The 17,705-nt window shown below is 40.3% G+C and overlaps 1 protein-coding gene and 1 long non-coding RNA gene across 7 annotated transcripts in view; one reads left to right on the forward strand and one right to left on the reverse strand.

Moving 5' to 3' along the window:
• LOC133549556 (uncharacterized) overlaps positions 1-17,686 on the reverse strand; it is a 123,414-nt gene extending 105,728 nt beyond the window's left edge. The window contains exons 1-2 of the long non-coding RNA XR_009806109.1: positions 17,612-17,686; positions 15,046-15,178 (exon numbers count right to left, since the gene is read on the reverse strand). This is a non-coding gene — a long non-coding RNA (uncharacterized LOC133549556). The remainder of the gene's footprint in view (positions 1-15,045; positions 15,179-17,611) is intronic.
• The window catches only part of LOC133549554 (latent-transforming growth factor beta-binding protein 2-like), a 333,835-nt gene that overhangs the window by 195,468 nt on the left and 120,662 nt on the right, over positions 1-17,705 (forward strand). For all 6 annotated transcript variants that reach the window (XM_061895071.1, XM_061895074.1, XM_061895072.1 and 3 more), the window contains exons 9-10: positions 8,658-8,732; positions 10,986-11,108. In XM_061895071.1, coding sequence (XP_061751055.1) covers positions 8,658-8,732; positions 10,986-11,108 — 198 coding nt within the window. The remainder of the gene's footprint in view (positions 1-8,657; positions 8,733-10,985; positions 11,109-17,705) is intronic.

Here is a 17,705-nt window from a genome sequence, read left to right on the forward strand (position 1 = left end):
CCGACAAACTGGGTGGGTGGTGACACTTCTAGCTGAAGATGGAGACTTTTACTCGACTTGACAGAGCTGTGTGTTATTTGGAGGGTGATTGTGGGCTTGATTGTATACCAGCACTGGCCCAAAGTGATCTCTAAGTGAGGCCTTGTGGAATGCTGCAATAGTGGCACATTTGTTCTGGATATTTCATTGTCTTTACTCTTGCAGCTAAACCCACAAATGTCAATCTGCTGTCAAGCTGTGTTTCATGTTGCAAGCATTAATCAGAAGCACACTTTCTGCGTCCCCTCTATCAATCAGAGATCTATTATTTTTCTCCGATGTAGTTCCTTTCCAGGCACCAATCTCTATTGGCTCCCAGATGTGTTACTGTGTCCCTTTGAAGTTTGGACTAGAAGCACAAGCGAATGCTTTTTCTTTGTCATGTTTGTGGTATACTGTAGGCCTGTGTTCCAGGTCACACGCAGGCTGTTAAGAAACGGGGGAGAAGGAAAAATTTAGTCATATTTGATGTCCCTCTAGTCTCGGGGGGAGCTTTAATAAGAGAAGTGCTTTGAATTCCTGAGTGTTATTGTTCTCACTTTAGACACTTGGCTAGCTCTTTAAGTCACATTCCTCCCTCCATTGCTTGTGTTTGATAGGAATGATATGGAACCAAGGGAAAACAGTCCCTGAAAAACTTTGCTGCTCTCTTGTTCTATTTTACTGTTAGGGGCTCAGTTGTCAATCTGCCATGTGGACAAAGAATTTTACAGCTTTATAGGAGTCTCCTTTGTGTCCTGTTTAGTATGCGCTAATGATGTCATGGCAGCCCAGTTTCTACTTGGAAATGTGACAGAGGCATTTAAATCTTTACAGCAGGTGACGAACCTACTGTTGACGAAGAGCAAGTGTTGCTACTTTTCACTGGAATCACTTTACGTACAGGGTTTCACTTGATGTATTAAATATCGCAGTCATGCAGTAATGTGTCAATTATATGTTTGTTTGTTTTCAGTTCATATATACACTGCTCAAGTTAGAGTAACAAAGATGGTCATGCGGCCAGGGCAGGCAAGTGAGGCAGAGCTAATAATAAAATATAGAATGTGTAATAATATTTACCCATTTAACTGTTATAAATGTAGTTTTTGTATGGCTACAATCGTTTTGTAACGTTTACTTGTGTAAAAACCATTTGAGTCTCTTGCTTCCCCTCGTTCTTGCCTGTCTCTGTGGAAGCTGAAGAGAATGAAGGCGTGCCTTACTGGCTGGTCTGCTTCCCACAAAGTTGCCAATATAATGTTTGCAGGGACATTTCTAAACCATTATTATGTAGTTTGTACTCTGTAGAATCTACAGCCTGTTTAATGTTTTGATGTCAGTATGACATCAAATCTGGATAATCGGACTGTAAATACAGCTGCGGGCAGTATTATAGGCCCTCGTGTAGTACCCTGACTTGCCATTCTTTGAGAAGTGGGGGCGATCATGAGCTTACTGATGCATGTTGGTACCAGCGACGTGCAGTGAACTAAACACCAGGTGAGGCATACATACTTTATTTTCTTCTTTTTTTTTTTGTACTTAAATTGATATGTGCAGCTCTAGTCATTGTTGATTTAGGTTGCACATTAGAGTTACAGGAAAAAAGGGGAGTTATTCGCTTTCATAAAAACGTTATCATAATAATATTATGATATGATAAATGGGTCCAAAAAGTATTCGATAAAGTTGTTGTTAAATACTTTTTGGTCCCATTTGCTTTCAACAAAATAAATCAAGTATTGTGAGTGAATTTTACCTTTCTGTATTTGTATCTGAAGCAGCAATAGCTATCCTACATGAAAACGTACTTTGTAGGACCACATTCATTTTGTCTTAAAGTCCAGTTTAGAGAAGTATTTCATCTTGGATACAGTATATAATGCTCAAAATTGGCAGAAACATTCATTTAATTCAATTTATCCATCCATCCATCCATTTTCTACCGCTTATTCCCTTTTGGGGTCGCGGGGGGCGCTGGCGCCTATCTCAGCTACAATCGGGCAGAAGGCGGGGTACACCCTGGACAAGTCGCCACCTCATCGCAGGGCCAACGTAGATAGACAGACCACATTCACACTCACATTCACACACTAGGGTCAATTTAGTGTTGCCAATCAACCTATCCCCAGGTGCATGTCTTTGGAAGTGGGAGGAAGCCGGAGTACCCGGAGGGAACCCACGCATTCACGGGGAGAACATGCAAACTCCACACAGAAAGATCCCGAGCCTGGATTTGAACCCAGGACTGCAGGAACTTCGTATTGTGAGGCAGATGCACTAACCCCTCTGCCACCGTGAAGCCCTAATTCAATTTAATTCCATGAAATTAAACAATATTTTTGCACCACAAACGCTGGCTTACTTTAATAAAAATGCCATGTTTGTTACAAATAAAGTTAAAAAAAAAAGAAAAGAAAAAAAGACTGGCTTCTGCTAGAGAGACCTGTGTTTGCTAGCTTAAGCGCCCCCACTTGCTGCTGCCCACTGCTCCCCTCCCTTCCCAGGGGTTGGTCAAGGGGATGGGTCAAATGCAGAGGACAAATTTCACCACACCTAGTGTGTGTGTGACAATCATTGGTACTTTAACTTTAACTGCTCAGGTATTGAACTGCAAGTTGACAATATATCGCCCCCTACTTTGAGGCAGAGGTACTTGCTGCCTCATGGCCTGCCTTTTCCCCGTGGCAACCAGCATGCGCCCCCTCGCAGGCACACGCCCAATAAACGCCTGTGTCTGCCTCATTTCTCGTCTACTGTTGTTTTGATCAGGAAACACAAATTTTCTGCGATTTTGACCATGAAAATGACCAAACTATACAGGAACCACACCAAAATCACATAGAAAGTATAAACTAAAAGAGAAATATTAAAACTTATTTTACTGTATTACTTCGTTTTGGAACATCTCATGGTTAAGCCACCTGGTGGCCGTTGAGGCACTCCCTCACTTGCCTCCCCTGACAGCACGTCACTGGTTGGTACCATGTTTCATCAGCGAGGGAAACAGCCTTTGTGGTGTTTTGTTTTTTTGTCAGCTGCAAGAACAACAGTTTTATTATTTTCTTCATTAATGGATGAGTGAGGCTGCCAATATGAGGGATTATATATCCAAGATCAAAAACAGAACTTTCAGACAAAACAGAGGTGATCATATGTTGTATATTTTCATGGAGTATAGTGCATGTACTTCAGAGACAAATACAGTGCAAGGTAAGAAAGACTCCACTTGTTTTTATTTTTATTTTATAAAAAGAAATAAAAGTGATCAGGAAGTATTTGATAACATAGTTTTTAGAAAAGTGAATTACACACTTGCTTGTGTTGTTATCTTAATGTATTAATAGTGATTAGATCACCTATATGTAAAACAAATTTAAAAGTCCAAAGGCCTTAATTTCTCACCTTGTGTGAAGGTTACCACACATCACTGGTTTAATAGTTTGAATAAAGGAAAATAAATATATGTGTATACCCTTGAAAGACACTCTTTACTCCTGTTGAAATGTTTAGGTCTGGAAGGATTTCCTTCCAGACCTAAACATGGGCACTGATCGGCTCCTTGGATCCAGGGCTGGGGTACGGATCAATCAATGTCTTCATGGTTGGAGAACTGCTCTTATGCAAAGCACAAGTGAACACAGTAGGACGGCTCTTATGCTCTTCTTACCAGAAGGCCCTAATGCTAACCTCATGAAATCTGTTCCTGACAGTTTTGGCAGAATCTTCCATCCACACAAGAGCTCTATGAGAGATGCATTTTAAAGACTCTAAGGAATGCTGTTTTTCCCTGCTTAAAGCAGATAGGTAGTGGTCTTATTACTAGCCTATTGTACAGTCATCTCACCTGGTATGTCCTCCATACTCTTGAGACACAGTTAACCCTCTGGCCACCAAAGGTGGAATTTTAGTGTGGTTGGATATGCACTGCAGGAGCCTTTAAAACTTTAGACCATGAATCGCAGACTCATTATGAGATTCATATCAACCAGACAATAAATCTGGGTCTGATGAGAAATGGTTAATGGTTTGTATGTATGTGGAGCTTTGCTATACCTGGAATGATACCCAAAGCGCTTTACATTATAGTTCACATTCAATCATTCACATACAAAAATATGTATTAAGAAAAAGCTTTTCTTGGGTCGACAAATGTTTTAATTAATTTTGATGTCAGGCAATACAAAGACTAACACAAGGTCAAGCAAAGATATTTGTGTACATAGGTCACGCAAAGACGCACTCAAGTTACTAACTAAAAATAAATCCTTTAAAATCTCTGAGCCAGGATTGTGTTGCAATGATAGGAGTTATATAGGAATGTTTTTTAATCAAATTCATCTCAGGTCCCCTTGGCAATCTTTGTAAAGTCAGAGTGTGTTAGTATGACTTTTGGAAGCCCTGACTTTGTTCTGTATTAACAGCTCTAGGAATGTCATGATCCATGTTTTTCTTAATGTGTCAAAGCTGGGCAGCTTCCCTCTTTGTGATTCTCCCATGCATGTATGAGATGATGGAAGGTTGTCCCATGCACCTTAACCAGTCTCCCCCTCCAGGACTTAAAGTAACCAACATGCCCACAGGGGAACATTCAGTTCCTCCACCACCCTGGGGCGAGCGAATCTTTGCGGCGTCATTGCCTGCTAGTAGTATTTGTTGTGCCGCCTATTTCCAGCTCTGGGAGTGTTCTCCACAATCAGCCTCACACTGTGTTTAGAATTGCCCACTAATGTACCACTCATATGATGTAATAGTATAGTTGAGGTAAAGACGGAGGGAGCCAACAGAGCTCCATTATGTCTACATCCTTCAATATTAACTCATCCCACCGTCATTTCCTCAGACATGTTTTCTTAAATTCATGCCTGTGTTGGTGACTGCTTTTCATTAGCTTTACTCAAACAAACATTGTTAATGGATACTGTTAATGGCCAAAAGGAACCAGAGATACAACAACTTTTTCTTGCAAATAAGCGGCAAGGAAACAGATGCACTGGAACCTCACTACAAGACCATTTAATTATTCAATGGTGCAAGGACTTTATGATTTGATAAAGACATCAAGTCATGTTTACAATGTTTGATTCAATATTACCTTTTTGCTATTGTATCACACTTAAACAGTGTGGTTAATCAATGTGACCTAGATAGGACGAGAACAAAATCTTAGTTAAAGGCAGATCCATTTTCAAACTGTTGTTGTATTTCATAATTGGATACATGCGACAGTAAGCATACTTTTGTATTGGTAATTAACCGTGGCTTGTCTTACTTTGGAATCAGCCCATGTTGTAAATGCACCACAGTAAATTGTAGATTAGTGAGGAATGAGCATCTGTTTTAAATTTGGGTATGATTCAAATACACCCCCATCAGCATCAGGCCTAAAGCTAAATTTTCAAACTACACGCTGAAAATATACTTCTCAACTGAGATATTTGATCAGTTGAATCATGATATAGTAAAAACAACTGAACCAGTAGTCACCACTGTTGCATGTCCTGTGTGTTATCTTGGGTGGTGGAAAGCAAAGCAGCAAACCACATCAACATTGCATGTGTGCCTGTTGTTTCTGTGTCAATTGAAGGATGCTGATATCATTCTCAAATGTCCAAACTGATCATTCTTTCTTTGTAGGAAAGCAGGGTAATGCTGTTTTCAGAGCCTGTGATATAACCTACTGGCAAGCCTGTCAAGTGCCAAGGAGACATTCTCTTTAAAAAGCAAACAATTTTCCTTCAAGCTGTTCCCTCCAATCATGTGTTGACTCCAAGGCCAAGTGGTGATGGCTTAGCCATATCACGGAATCAAAATACTTAAACCCCTTATTGTGATTAGAGTGGTGTGTTCCCCAGTTTCCTCTGTGTGGCACCGGTTTGTTCCATGGCAGCATGTCAGAAAGCAAAATACTGGAAAGCTTCCTGGAGAGGTCTTGTTCTGGGTGATGGTTCTTTTCCTATAATGGGCCCCTGGTGAAACTAATCGTGAGACTTCCTCCATTTTCCGTTCTATGGATGGCATCGACCTCATCTTTCTCATCCATCTTGCCTCCCACATGGTCTCAGGTTTTCCAGTGAGCCATGGGGAGAAGCTCAATACTAACTTTGCTTCCCAGGCAGATCCCCAGGGATGCTGGTCAAGGGATCTGAGCCTTGTAATTGACAGGCTAGACCTTTGAATCATCCACAAGAACATGCTCCAAGCAGGGTGGTCCTCTAGGAAGACTGAATTGGAAGGTTATTTTGGTACAGCTGAGGAACCCATCTGAGCATAAAATCCATCTACTTTCTCAGCCCACAGCCCTACCGTGTTTACTTGGGCTTTGCATAAGCCGTCCTTTCATTTGAATACCCTCGGCAAGGTCTTCCTTGATCCAAAAAACAGACTTTAATCAGATTTAGGACAGAGCCACCACTCAGGAACCTGCAAGGGATTTGAATTATATCTTACAAGTCAGGCAATTCAAGCAAATATTATTCAACAGTTGCCAGTGGCATTCAAAACACAATTGAATGGAGACAGACAAAATTAGTAAAGGTTGGCAAAGTCTTTTGTTGATCCGGGCTGAATAGGATGACAACAAGTGGAAATGTTTCTCTCTATGTTCAGTGGATGCAGACCAGTCTCCGTCTAAACTCATTGTAACCAAGGGCGATGTTAATGATGCACAGCTTGAACTCACTCTTGCAAGCCACTGCCTGTGAAATCTACACAGACATTTCTACTGAAACGATCGCAGGAGACCGCATTAGAAGTTACGCGTCATTAAATGATTAGAGAACCCGTAGATTTATGTGTGACACCAGAAGCAACTTGGTCTGTTTTAGCAACAAAAGGCACAACTTAATCTCTAAATAGGGTTCCCTCATGGCACAGAGCGACTGATAAATGCCTATAGTCCTTGAAGAGCCAAGTGAGGTCATGAGGTCTATGACGCCAGGATAAACTCGGTAACCTTGAACCAATCATTTCTTGATTCAGGAGGCCCATAGGTACATGTGCATGACCATTTCAGATACATGTCAAAGTTGTTTCTGGAAGAGATCGACTTCTTTGGTTAATAAGCTCTATTGAGACAGCTCTCTCCCCCTGGGTTTCCCTTAATTGGCATGTGCGCCCTGCTGTCACTCAAGTCAGACTTTCCCTGATCTGGTCTCTGCAGGACAGCATGCCAAGCACTATGCCACAATAGCTCAATACTCAGAAATCTATGCAGGCATATTACTAGGGTGTGGAGAAACATGTTGAACTAAGTCGTCAATCGGCTTTTGTAGTGACCCACATTTGCTCTATCAAACCCTCAGGTACAATGAACCTGCCTGGTATAATTGGTCACAACAGGACCAAAACTGTTTCCTCCTTCCCAAAATGATTTCATGTGGCACATATCATAATTTTCAGGCTATTGCGCGCACATAATTATAAGCCGCACCAACCTAATTTTTGGACAAATATTATAATGAAGGGCCACACATGTATATAAGACGCAGGTGTACTCATAGAAAAAGGTGATTTGCTTATTCAGAAATTTAACAAAAGACAGTTCCCATAATGGCATAAAGTAGCCAACCGGCTACTTTATGCCCTCCTTTTTCTGTAAGTCAGAGGTTTAAAAATATGGCACATTGAGTCTGCCCTTCAGAAGACCTATTAATGTTGGGGCTTACCCTACTTCCATGGATGGGAGGAAGAGGAGTCCTGATAATCTTTTCCGCCGTCCTCACCACTCTCTGGAGAGACTTCGAGTCCGAGGCATTGTATTGTATTTGTTTTGTGACTTATGGTGCATGACTTAAACCCAAGATAAAATAATTTCTTCCATAGATACCTTAATGTGTTGTACGTGTAGCAATATGCTGCCAGCCGCACACACATACACCAAAAAACACGCAAGCACTCACACACTCCCATGCACACACCCACGCACAATGTGTCTTGCTTTGTTTTGCCACATGATTAACCACATTGACCTGTATGTACTGTACATTTTATGGAGCATACTGGGGCTTAACCTAGTGCCGAATGACTAATGACCTGATGTTTTTCAGACGTATGTCACTGACAATATGGCCGCATTAACTGAAAAAACAAGTTATTTATTGCCGGACACTCCTGTGACACACACACCTGAAACGCATACCGTAGTAATGTTTTACTGTTTTTACAAGTTTTGGGTCTGCCTTCTGGTAAAGCCATTAATTTGTCACTATTGCAAGTAGATTTTTAATGTGCTTAATACTAAAAGTCAGTCTTTTCACAGAGATTCCTCAATACATTAAAAAATGAACACTTGCTACGTCTGTCCTAGGGGATTGCAGAGATTTATAGGTAATATGATTATACATGACGTCTCGTGTTATTGCTACATTCTGCTGGATGGTATGGTAGTGCTGTCTTATAAAAATGGGGGATCCATTTCCATACATTCACTCTCGGCTTCCTATGGGGCCCAGCTGTGGTTCCCCTCATTTTTCCTGTTGCCAAGATGCTCACATCTGTAAGTTATATGTTCTCTCTCTTAACATGAGCTGTTTGTCTACATCTGTGATAAATGCAATGCTTTCTGCTTGAAATATGATGCACATTTACTGTGTTTTTTGCGTCCGTAACGCATTATTGTCTTTTACTCTTTGCAGTACATGCGGTGATTGCAAATGGCCAAGTTGAATGTCCTGTAGGATACAAAAGAATGAATGTCTCACACTGTCAAGGTAAGCCTCAAATTAAAGTAGAATGCCTCTAATTGCAGAGTTAGTACTGTATGTTTTGTACAAGCTGTATATGGACATCTGAGGACTTCAATAAAGTGTAACATGCTGTGTGTGCGCCCCCTGTGTCACACAAGTCAAGACTACAGTTAGCCTTTCTCCAGTATGATTTTAATTGGGTTCAATGAGTCTCTTTAGGAATGTAGACTAATTTGCTGCTTATGGCCCACACAAGCAGAGGATATATGATGTGACCTGCCAGCCTGCCTATCTATCTGTCTTTTAAAAAAAAACATCAAATTATTCCTGAAAAAACAAAAAACAAATCCATCACAACATCCCAGAGGGACGCTGGCCGGCAGGTCACGGTGAACGAGCCACACACAGTGTTGAATATGTTGACAAATACAGCAGAGGATTCAACACAGGTCTAAATCTGAACTTGATGTGTTGTAGGAGATTGGTCCAATGAATTATTTGAATTAAAAGAATCCAGTCCGGTATCAAACTTTCATCATCATAAAACCTTTAACAGTAAAGGCAATGTTTTAAGTAACTTTCATAAACATGTAAAATCAACTGTGCTATTATTTTTTATTATTTTTTTATGTAAAAAACTGTAAAGGCCAATGGCAAATGAGGAGGGAATTCAAGTATGAATGACAAAACATTTTTATTCACAATTTCTTGTTTCTGCGTCTGAAATGATCCACTTTTGCCCTCACCAGAGTAATTGTCTAGTCGGTAATAATAATAATAATAAGCAGAGTCATGCTGCAATTTCCTTCGCAGTTTCTCAGTACAACTCTGCAGGTGGTTCCATAACATATTGTTTATTACTTTGGTTAGGAGTGATTCAGGTAGACCTTAAACAAATACATGGGCATTATGTCCTAAATGTTGCATTTAGGTGGTCACCATGCTATGTTGGCGCAAGCAACCACGCATCACGTTAAAAAAATTATTTTGAGATTAGTTCGAGTCATGGCAGGATGTCATTGAAAATCAGCGTCAATCCCATTTAACGCAGCAGCAGACTGTAACAATAGCACTAATCTAGGACTCAACCAAACTGGGGATTAAAGACCCCATGTGATGAAGGCTGAGACCAACTCTGACCAGAAATACTCATGCCTCAAATACACCGGCACCACTGAATGTTTTCAATCATAGACTATCTCTGACCTGAACTCTGACCAGAAATACTCATGCTTCAAATACACTGGCACCACTGAATGTTTTCAATCATACACTATCTCACAAAAGTAAGTTCATCCCTCATATTTCATCCATCCATCCATCCATTTTCTACCGCTTATTCCCTTTTTTGGGGTTGCGGGGGGCGCTGGCGCCTATCTCAGCTACAATCGGGCGGAAGGCGGGGTACACCCTGGAGAAGTCGCCACCTCATCGCAGGGCCAACACAGATAGACAGACAACATTCACACTCACATTTACACACTAGGGCCAATTTAGTGTTGCCAATCAACCTATCCCCAGGTGCATGTCTTTGGAAGTGGGAGGAAGCCGGAGTACCCGGAGGGAACCCACGCATTCACGGGGAGGACATGCAAACTCCACACAGAAAGATCCCGAGCCTGGATTTGAACCCAGGACTGCAGGACCTTCGTATTGTGAGGCAGACGCACTAACCCCTCTCCCACCGTGAAGCCGCCCTCATATTTCAGTAACCCTTAAATTTTTGGGCATTTTCATACAACAAAGCAAGAGCACATTACTTAGGATTTGGAAATTCTGAAATGGCAGGCTTTCAGATTTGTTTTGTCAAACAATTCGGAAAAAAAACGAAATATTTTACATGGCAGAACAACAAACGTTGACTGATCCCGGTGAAAAATTTCGCTCTGGTTCCTGTCTGGCACATAAACTGACCATCTTATCTTATTGACTCTGGAGATGCAAACTGAATTTCCCATTACAAAAGAATCTACTGAATGACCTCAGTTGAAGATGTGTAAATGATAGAAACTTAAGGTGGTGATATAAAGTAATTAATCAACATTTGCCAGACTATTTTGCTGTCAAAATAAGGGTTATTTTGCAGCCACATTGTGGTCAATTCCTCTGTGCCTGTGTTTTCTTCTTGTCAGCCCTCCTCCTGAATTGCACCGTGGTGTAACTCAGGGCATTCCATACGTCACCATCTCCAAGCGGCTGGTGGTTTTTAACTGTATGATCCACTGCAATATATTGTCAAATTTTTTCATGGCTGTTGCTTAAACTTTTATTTCACAGACATCAATGAGTGCCTCCTGCCCGGAATTTGCAAGAATGCAGAGTGTCTCAACACCAAAGGCAGCTACAGGTGCACATGTAAACCAGGTTACATGTTAGACCCTGCCAGAAGCCACTGTGTCTGTGAGTACATCTCATCATTTCAAAACCTCTATATCTGAGGGTGATAGTCGCTAAAATGCTGTTTGGCGCTATGCTCTATGACCAATACCCAACAGAAAATGTAAAAACAATTTGCTGGAGAGAACCTGTATTTACTAAAGCATTTAAGCAAAACAGAATCCTGTCAAAACTCTGAGGTGCACATAATTGTTTAAGTACAGTTGCTCAAAAATAAATCGTGTCTTAGAATCTATGTATCAAGCATTAACACAAATGTTATGGTTCGCAGTGGTGTACTTACCAGGTCAACTCAAAAAAAGTGGTACCTCAACTCACAAGCACATTGCGTTTCCACGACGGAGCTTTTAACCTAAAACACTCATATCTCAAATCCGGTCTGCCCATTGAAATTAATTAAAATCAATGTAATCCGTGCTTGACCCCCCCAAAACACCACCATTTTACAAACCCTGTTTCCATATGAGTTGGGAAATTGTGTTAGATGTAAATATAAAGGGAATACAATGATTTGACAAGATATTTGATGTTCAAACTCATAAATGTTATTTTTTTTTTTTGCAAATAATAATTACCTTAGAATTTCATGGCTGCAACACGTGCCAAAGTAGTTGGGAAAGGGCATGTTCACCACTGTGTTACATCACCTTTTCTTTTAACAACACTCAATAAACATTTGGGAACTGAGGAAACTAATTGTTGAAGCTTTGAAAGTGGAATTCTTTCCCATTCTTGTTTCATGTAGAGCTTCATTTGTTCAACAGTCCGGGGTCTCCGCTGTCATATATTACGCTTCATAATGCGCCACACATTTTCGATGGGAGACAAGTCTGGACTACCCTTTTTTTACGAAGCCACGCTGTTGTAACACGTGCTGAATGTGGCTTGGCATTGAAAAAGACAGCGCTTAGATGGCAGCATATGCTGTTCCAAAACCTGTAAGTACCTTTCAGCATTTATGTTGCCTTCACAGATGTGTAAGTTACCCATGCCTTGGGCACTAATGCACCCCCATACCATCACAGATGCTGGCTTTTGAACATTGCGTCGCTAACAGTCTGGATGGTTAGCTTCCCCTTTGGTCCGGATGACACGATGTGGAATATTTCCAAAAACAATTTGAAATGTGGACTCGTCAGACCACAGAACACTTTTCCACTTTGCATCAGTCCATCTTAGATGATTTCGGGCCCAGAGAAGCCGGCGGCGTTTCTGGATGTTGTTGATAAATGACTTTCGCTTTGCATAGTAGAGCTTTGACTTGCACTTACAGATGTAGCGACAAACTGTATTTAGTGACAGTGGTTTTTTGAAGTGTTCCTGAGCCCATGTGGTGAAATCCTTTAGAGACTGATGTCGGTTTTTTATACAGTGCTGTCTGAGGGATCAAAGGTCACGGTCATTCTCTGAACCTTTTGATGATATTATGGACCGTAGGTGTTGAAATCCCTAAAGTTCTTGCAATTGCACTTCGAGAAACATTGTTCTTAAACTGTTTGACTATTTGCTCACGCAGTTGTGGACAAAGGGGTGTACCTCGCCCCATTCTTTCTTGTGAAAGACTGAGCATTTTTTTGGGAAGCTGTTTTTATACCCAATCATGGCACCTACCTGTTTTCTATTAGCCTGCACACCTGTGGGATGTTCCAAATAAGTGTTTGATGAGCAGTCCTCAACTTTATCAGTATTTTTTGCACCTTTCCGAACTTCTTTGTCACATGTTGCTGGCATTAAATTCTAAAGATAATGATTATTTCCAAAAAAATACAAAATGTATCATTTTGAACATCAAATACGTTGTCTTTGTAACATATTCAACTGAATATGGGTTGAAAATTATTTGCAAATCATTGTATTCCGTTTATATTTACTTGCAACACAATTTCCCAACTCATATGGAAACGGGGTTTGTAACATGTAACTAGTCTTTTACAAAGAACAACAAGCTTTTAGACAAATACTTTTGAAAAACATTACAAGAGAACTGTATTACAAACACTACATTAGTTTTATTAAATGTTATAATATTGTTCAGTATTTACCTTTAGGAGCAGACTTACCGGTTACTTCTCCGTTGTGTAGCAATAGGTACTAGGAAATTGTTTTTTAGGTTGCTTGTGAACTTATTAGGATGACAATGAAAATATTTATATCTGTGTACCAAAAGTACTGTAATGCTCAACCGTCTAGTTGGCAGAGTCAAGACTAGACACAACAAACTGAAAAACGTTTAACACAGCATCGGCAGTTTGTTAACATGTTTATGGATAAATGTTCGGAATTCGGATGTTTTTGGCTGCATGCGACCGACAATGCTTCAGCGGGGCTAACTCGTCAGGTAGGCCGCCAACTGGTAGGACATGCTTTAATTGTTTGTTCTTGTCATTCGGTCATCTGCTTTTTCTCCTTCAAATCAAATCAAATTGTATTCATAAAGAGTTCTTCATTCATAAAAAAATTCATCACAAAGTGCTTTGAAAACAAAAAAAAAATTACCTACCTCCCACTTTTCGCCCCTTCACATAGTACACAAACACTTACGCACTCACACACAGACACGCGCACGCACACACACAAATGATTGCAAGGTTGAATACACACACACACACACACACACACACACACACACACACACACACACACAAATGGTTGCAAGGTTGAGTACAGAGGAGCCAGGTGAGGAAACCTCAACTTCGTGCTAACTTTCTCAGCTCCAGGTTGGAGGGCATTGTGATTGATCTCCGAGCAGCGCTCAGACGCACACTTCAGCTTTCTGATAAAATATTGGGTTTGTTTCTTGTGTAAATGAAGCAGAAACAGCAACAGGTAACAATTTACTGTATTACTTCTTAATTGCTGAAACAGAACAACCCTGTAAAAAATACTATTTTAACCGGCAGCGGGTCAGCCTCGCAACTCAAATCAAGCTCACAACTTAAAGCACAACAAAAAACAGAGATGATGGTACAGTACTTGTTAGTTAAAGTTAAGTTGAATTACCAATGATTGTCACACAAACACGAGGTGTGGTGAAATTTGCCCTCTGCATTTGATTCATCCCCTTGTTCACTCCCTGGGAGATGAAGGGAGCAGTGAGCAGCAGCGGTGTCCGCGCCCGGGAATCATTTTTGGGGATTTAACTCCCAATTCCAACCCTTGATGCTGAGTGCAAAGCAAGGAGGTAATGGGTGCCATTTTTAAAGTCTTTGGAATGACTCAACCAGGGATTGAACTCACGACCTACCGATCTCAGGGCGGACACTCTAACTACAAGGCCACTGAGCAGTGAGTAGAGGTACCACTATATCTGCACCTTCTAACCAAGTCCTAATCGTCCTAAATCTTAATTTTATACAGTATATGAACACATAATGCGTACATCAGTCTGAGAATGGAACTGACCTTGGAGTCTCATGGTTGATTACGCATAAGGCATTAATAAGTACCTAATAATGACTAGTTAGGAGCCAATATGTTACTAATTTGCATGTCGATAAGCAACTAATTAATGGTGAATATGTTACCCATACTAAAGTCTGACAATTTTTTGTTTTACTGTTGCACAAAATGAACCGTGCATGAACATCACCTTGTACAAAGAACAAAACCAACACAGTGCATAAACTTACAACAAATTACACACCTGCAAATCATTCAGCTGTTGCCGTATCCCTAATACGCCGATTGGGAGAAGTTTGTATTCATACGATGAGTCGGGTGTGTTTTGACCTCCACCGAACCCCTGAGGCCGACTCACCAAACCCCTAGGGTTTGATCGAACCCAGGTTAAGAACCACTGCTCTAACCACAAGGCCACTGAGCATTAAGTAGAGGTACCACTATATCTGCACCTTCTAACCAAGTCCTAATCGTCCTAAATCTTCAATTTATACAGTATTTGAACACATATTGTGTACATCAGTCCGAGAATGAAACTGACCTTGGAGTCGCATGGTGGCATACGCCGTGACTGACAGAGACTGTCAACGTTTGTTCACGCATGTCCTGTTTGCTTTGTTTTGTTCTTCTGCATTTGCTCTGCCTCATCAAGTGTCGCAAACCTTGTTCCACACCTAACAAGCGAGCAGAAATGACAAATATTCAACCTGTGTATGGATGTGTCTGACCACGCCACTCTTTTAGTCACGTGATTGATGTAATATAATTTTAAATAAATGTACATATTTATTAATTTAGGAGATGGCCTTTTGTTTTTGAAATATATGAGTTACATCACGTAACATGTAGCAAAAGCTTTCCAATTAAGTCCTTATTTTATCCACTAGATACACTTTACTATACACAAATACCAGTGTAAACAATAAGCAAACCTCACAAAATATCTTACCTAATTTTTGATCTTGTCCAGCATTACAGCAGCCCCAATAGGTTTTACGGCACATGTAATTACAAACCCCATTTCCATTTGAGTTGGGAAATTGTGTTCGATGTAATTATAAATGGAATACAATTATTTGCAAATCCTTTTCAACCAGTATTCAATTGAATGCACTACAAAGACAAGATATTTGATGTTCAAACTAATAAACTTTATTTATTTTTGCAAATAATAATTAACTTAGAATTTCTTGGCTGCAACACGTGCCAAAGTAGTTGGGAAAGGGCCTGTTCACCACTGTGTTGCATCACCTTTTTTTTTTACAACACTCTATAAACGTTTGGGAACTGAGGAAACTTTGAAAGTGGAAATCCTTCCCATTCTTGTTTTATGTAGAGCTTCAGGCATTCAACAGTCCGGGGTCTCCGCTGTCGTATTTTACGCTTCATAATGCGCCACACATTTTCGATGGGAGACAGGTCTGGACTGCAGGCAGGCCAGGAAAGTACCCGCACTGTTTTACTACGAAGCCACGCTGTTGTAACATGTGGCTTGGCATTTTTTTTCTGAAATAAGCAGTGGTGTCCATGATAATGTTGCTTGAAAGACAACATATGTTGCTCCAAATCCTGTACGGACCATTCAGCATTAATGGTGCCTTCACAAATGTGTAAGTTACCCATGCCTTGGGCACTAATACACCCCCATACCATCACAGATGCTGGCTTTTTAACTTCGCGCCTATAACAATCCGGATTGTTATTTTCCTCTTTGTTACGGAGGACACCATGTCCACAGTTTCCAAATAAAATTTGAAATGTGTATTCATCAGACCACAGAACATTTTTCCACTTTACATCAGTCCATCTTAGATGATCTCGGACCCAGCAAAGCCGGCGGCTTTTCTGGGTGTTGTTGTAAATGGGTTTGGCTTTGCATAGTAGAGTTTTAACTTGCACTTGCAGATGTAGCAACCAACTCACAGTGGTTTTATGAAGTGTTCCTGAGCCCATCTGGTGATATCCTTTACACACTGATGTCGGTTTTTGATGCAGTACCGCCTGAAGAATCAACAGTCCGTAATATCATCGCTTACGTGCAGTGGTTTTGCCAGATTCTCTGAACCTTTTGATGATTTTACGGAAAGAAGATGGTAAAATCCCTAAATTCTTTGCAATAGCTCGTTGAGAAATTTTGTTCTAAAACTGTTCGACAATTTGCTTACAAAGTGGTGACCCTCGCCCCATCCTTATTTGTGAATTACTTAGCATTTCATGGAAGCTGCTTTTATACCCAATCATGGCACCCATCTGTTCTGAATTAGCCTGCACACCTGTGGGATGTTCCAAATAAGTGTTTTATGAGAATTCCTCAACTTTATCAGTATGTATTGTCACCTTTCCCAAGTTCTTTGTCACGTGTTGCTGGCATCAAATTCTAAAGTTAATAATTATTTGCAAAAAAAAAAAAAGTTTATCAGTTTGAACATCAAATAGGTTGTCTTTGTGGCATATTCAACTGAAAATGGGTTGAAAAGGATTGTATTCCGTTTATATTTACATCCAACACGATTTCCCAACTCATATGGAAACAGGGTTTGTACTATACTACATATACTCCTAAATGTATTTTTTATTTTAATATTGCAATTACACATTGTTGTTTTATTACACATTTTCTGAAGATTGGTGGCATTGCTGTCATGGCGTTGTCAAAAGAAGCTAGCATTTATTAATCATCAAATCAGATTATTATCATGTCACCCAGAAATTATACCAAGGCATTGCTATGTTGATGATTGGATATGTTGTTGACATGATTCACAATACAGTGCAAAAGTGTGAAGATATGCAGTACTGCTAGAATGCCACAGAGGTTATGTTCACACTGCGGGTCAATTCCAAATGTTTAGCCTCTTTATGACCTGTATCTCTTGTTTTCCTGTCAATGTGAACAGTACAATTTCTATTTTCTATGATGTTTTTTCAAATCTGACCCAGTACTATTTTGGTATGTGGATATAAATCCGATATTTATCTGTAACTACAGTCTGAACAATTAGGTATGTTATTCCAACCAGTATGTCAACAATAAGTTAGAAACATCATAACTCTGACAAAATAGATAGTTACGAAAAGAAATGAAATGAAAATGTTTTAGAACTCACGTCAATGGCTCATCATTTCTTGCTCTGACTGCTTGTCCACACCCTCCTTGGAACAGACGTTGAAACTGCAAATTGCCCTCTTCCTTCTTGAACT

This window comes from Nerophis ophidion, linkage group LG03, assembly GCF_033978795.1.
Source record: "Nerophis ophidion isolate RoL-2023_Sa linkage group LG03, RoL_Noph_v1.0, whole genome shotgun sequence".
Classification (NCBI taxonomy): Eukaryota; Metazoa; Chordata; class Actinopteri; order Syngnathiformes; family Syngnathidae; genus Nerophis; species Nerophis ophidion.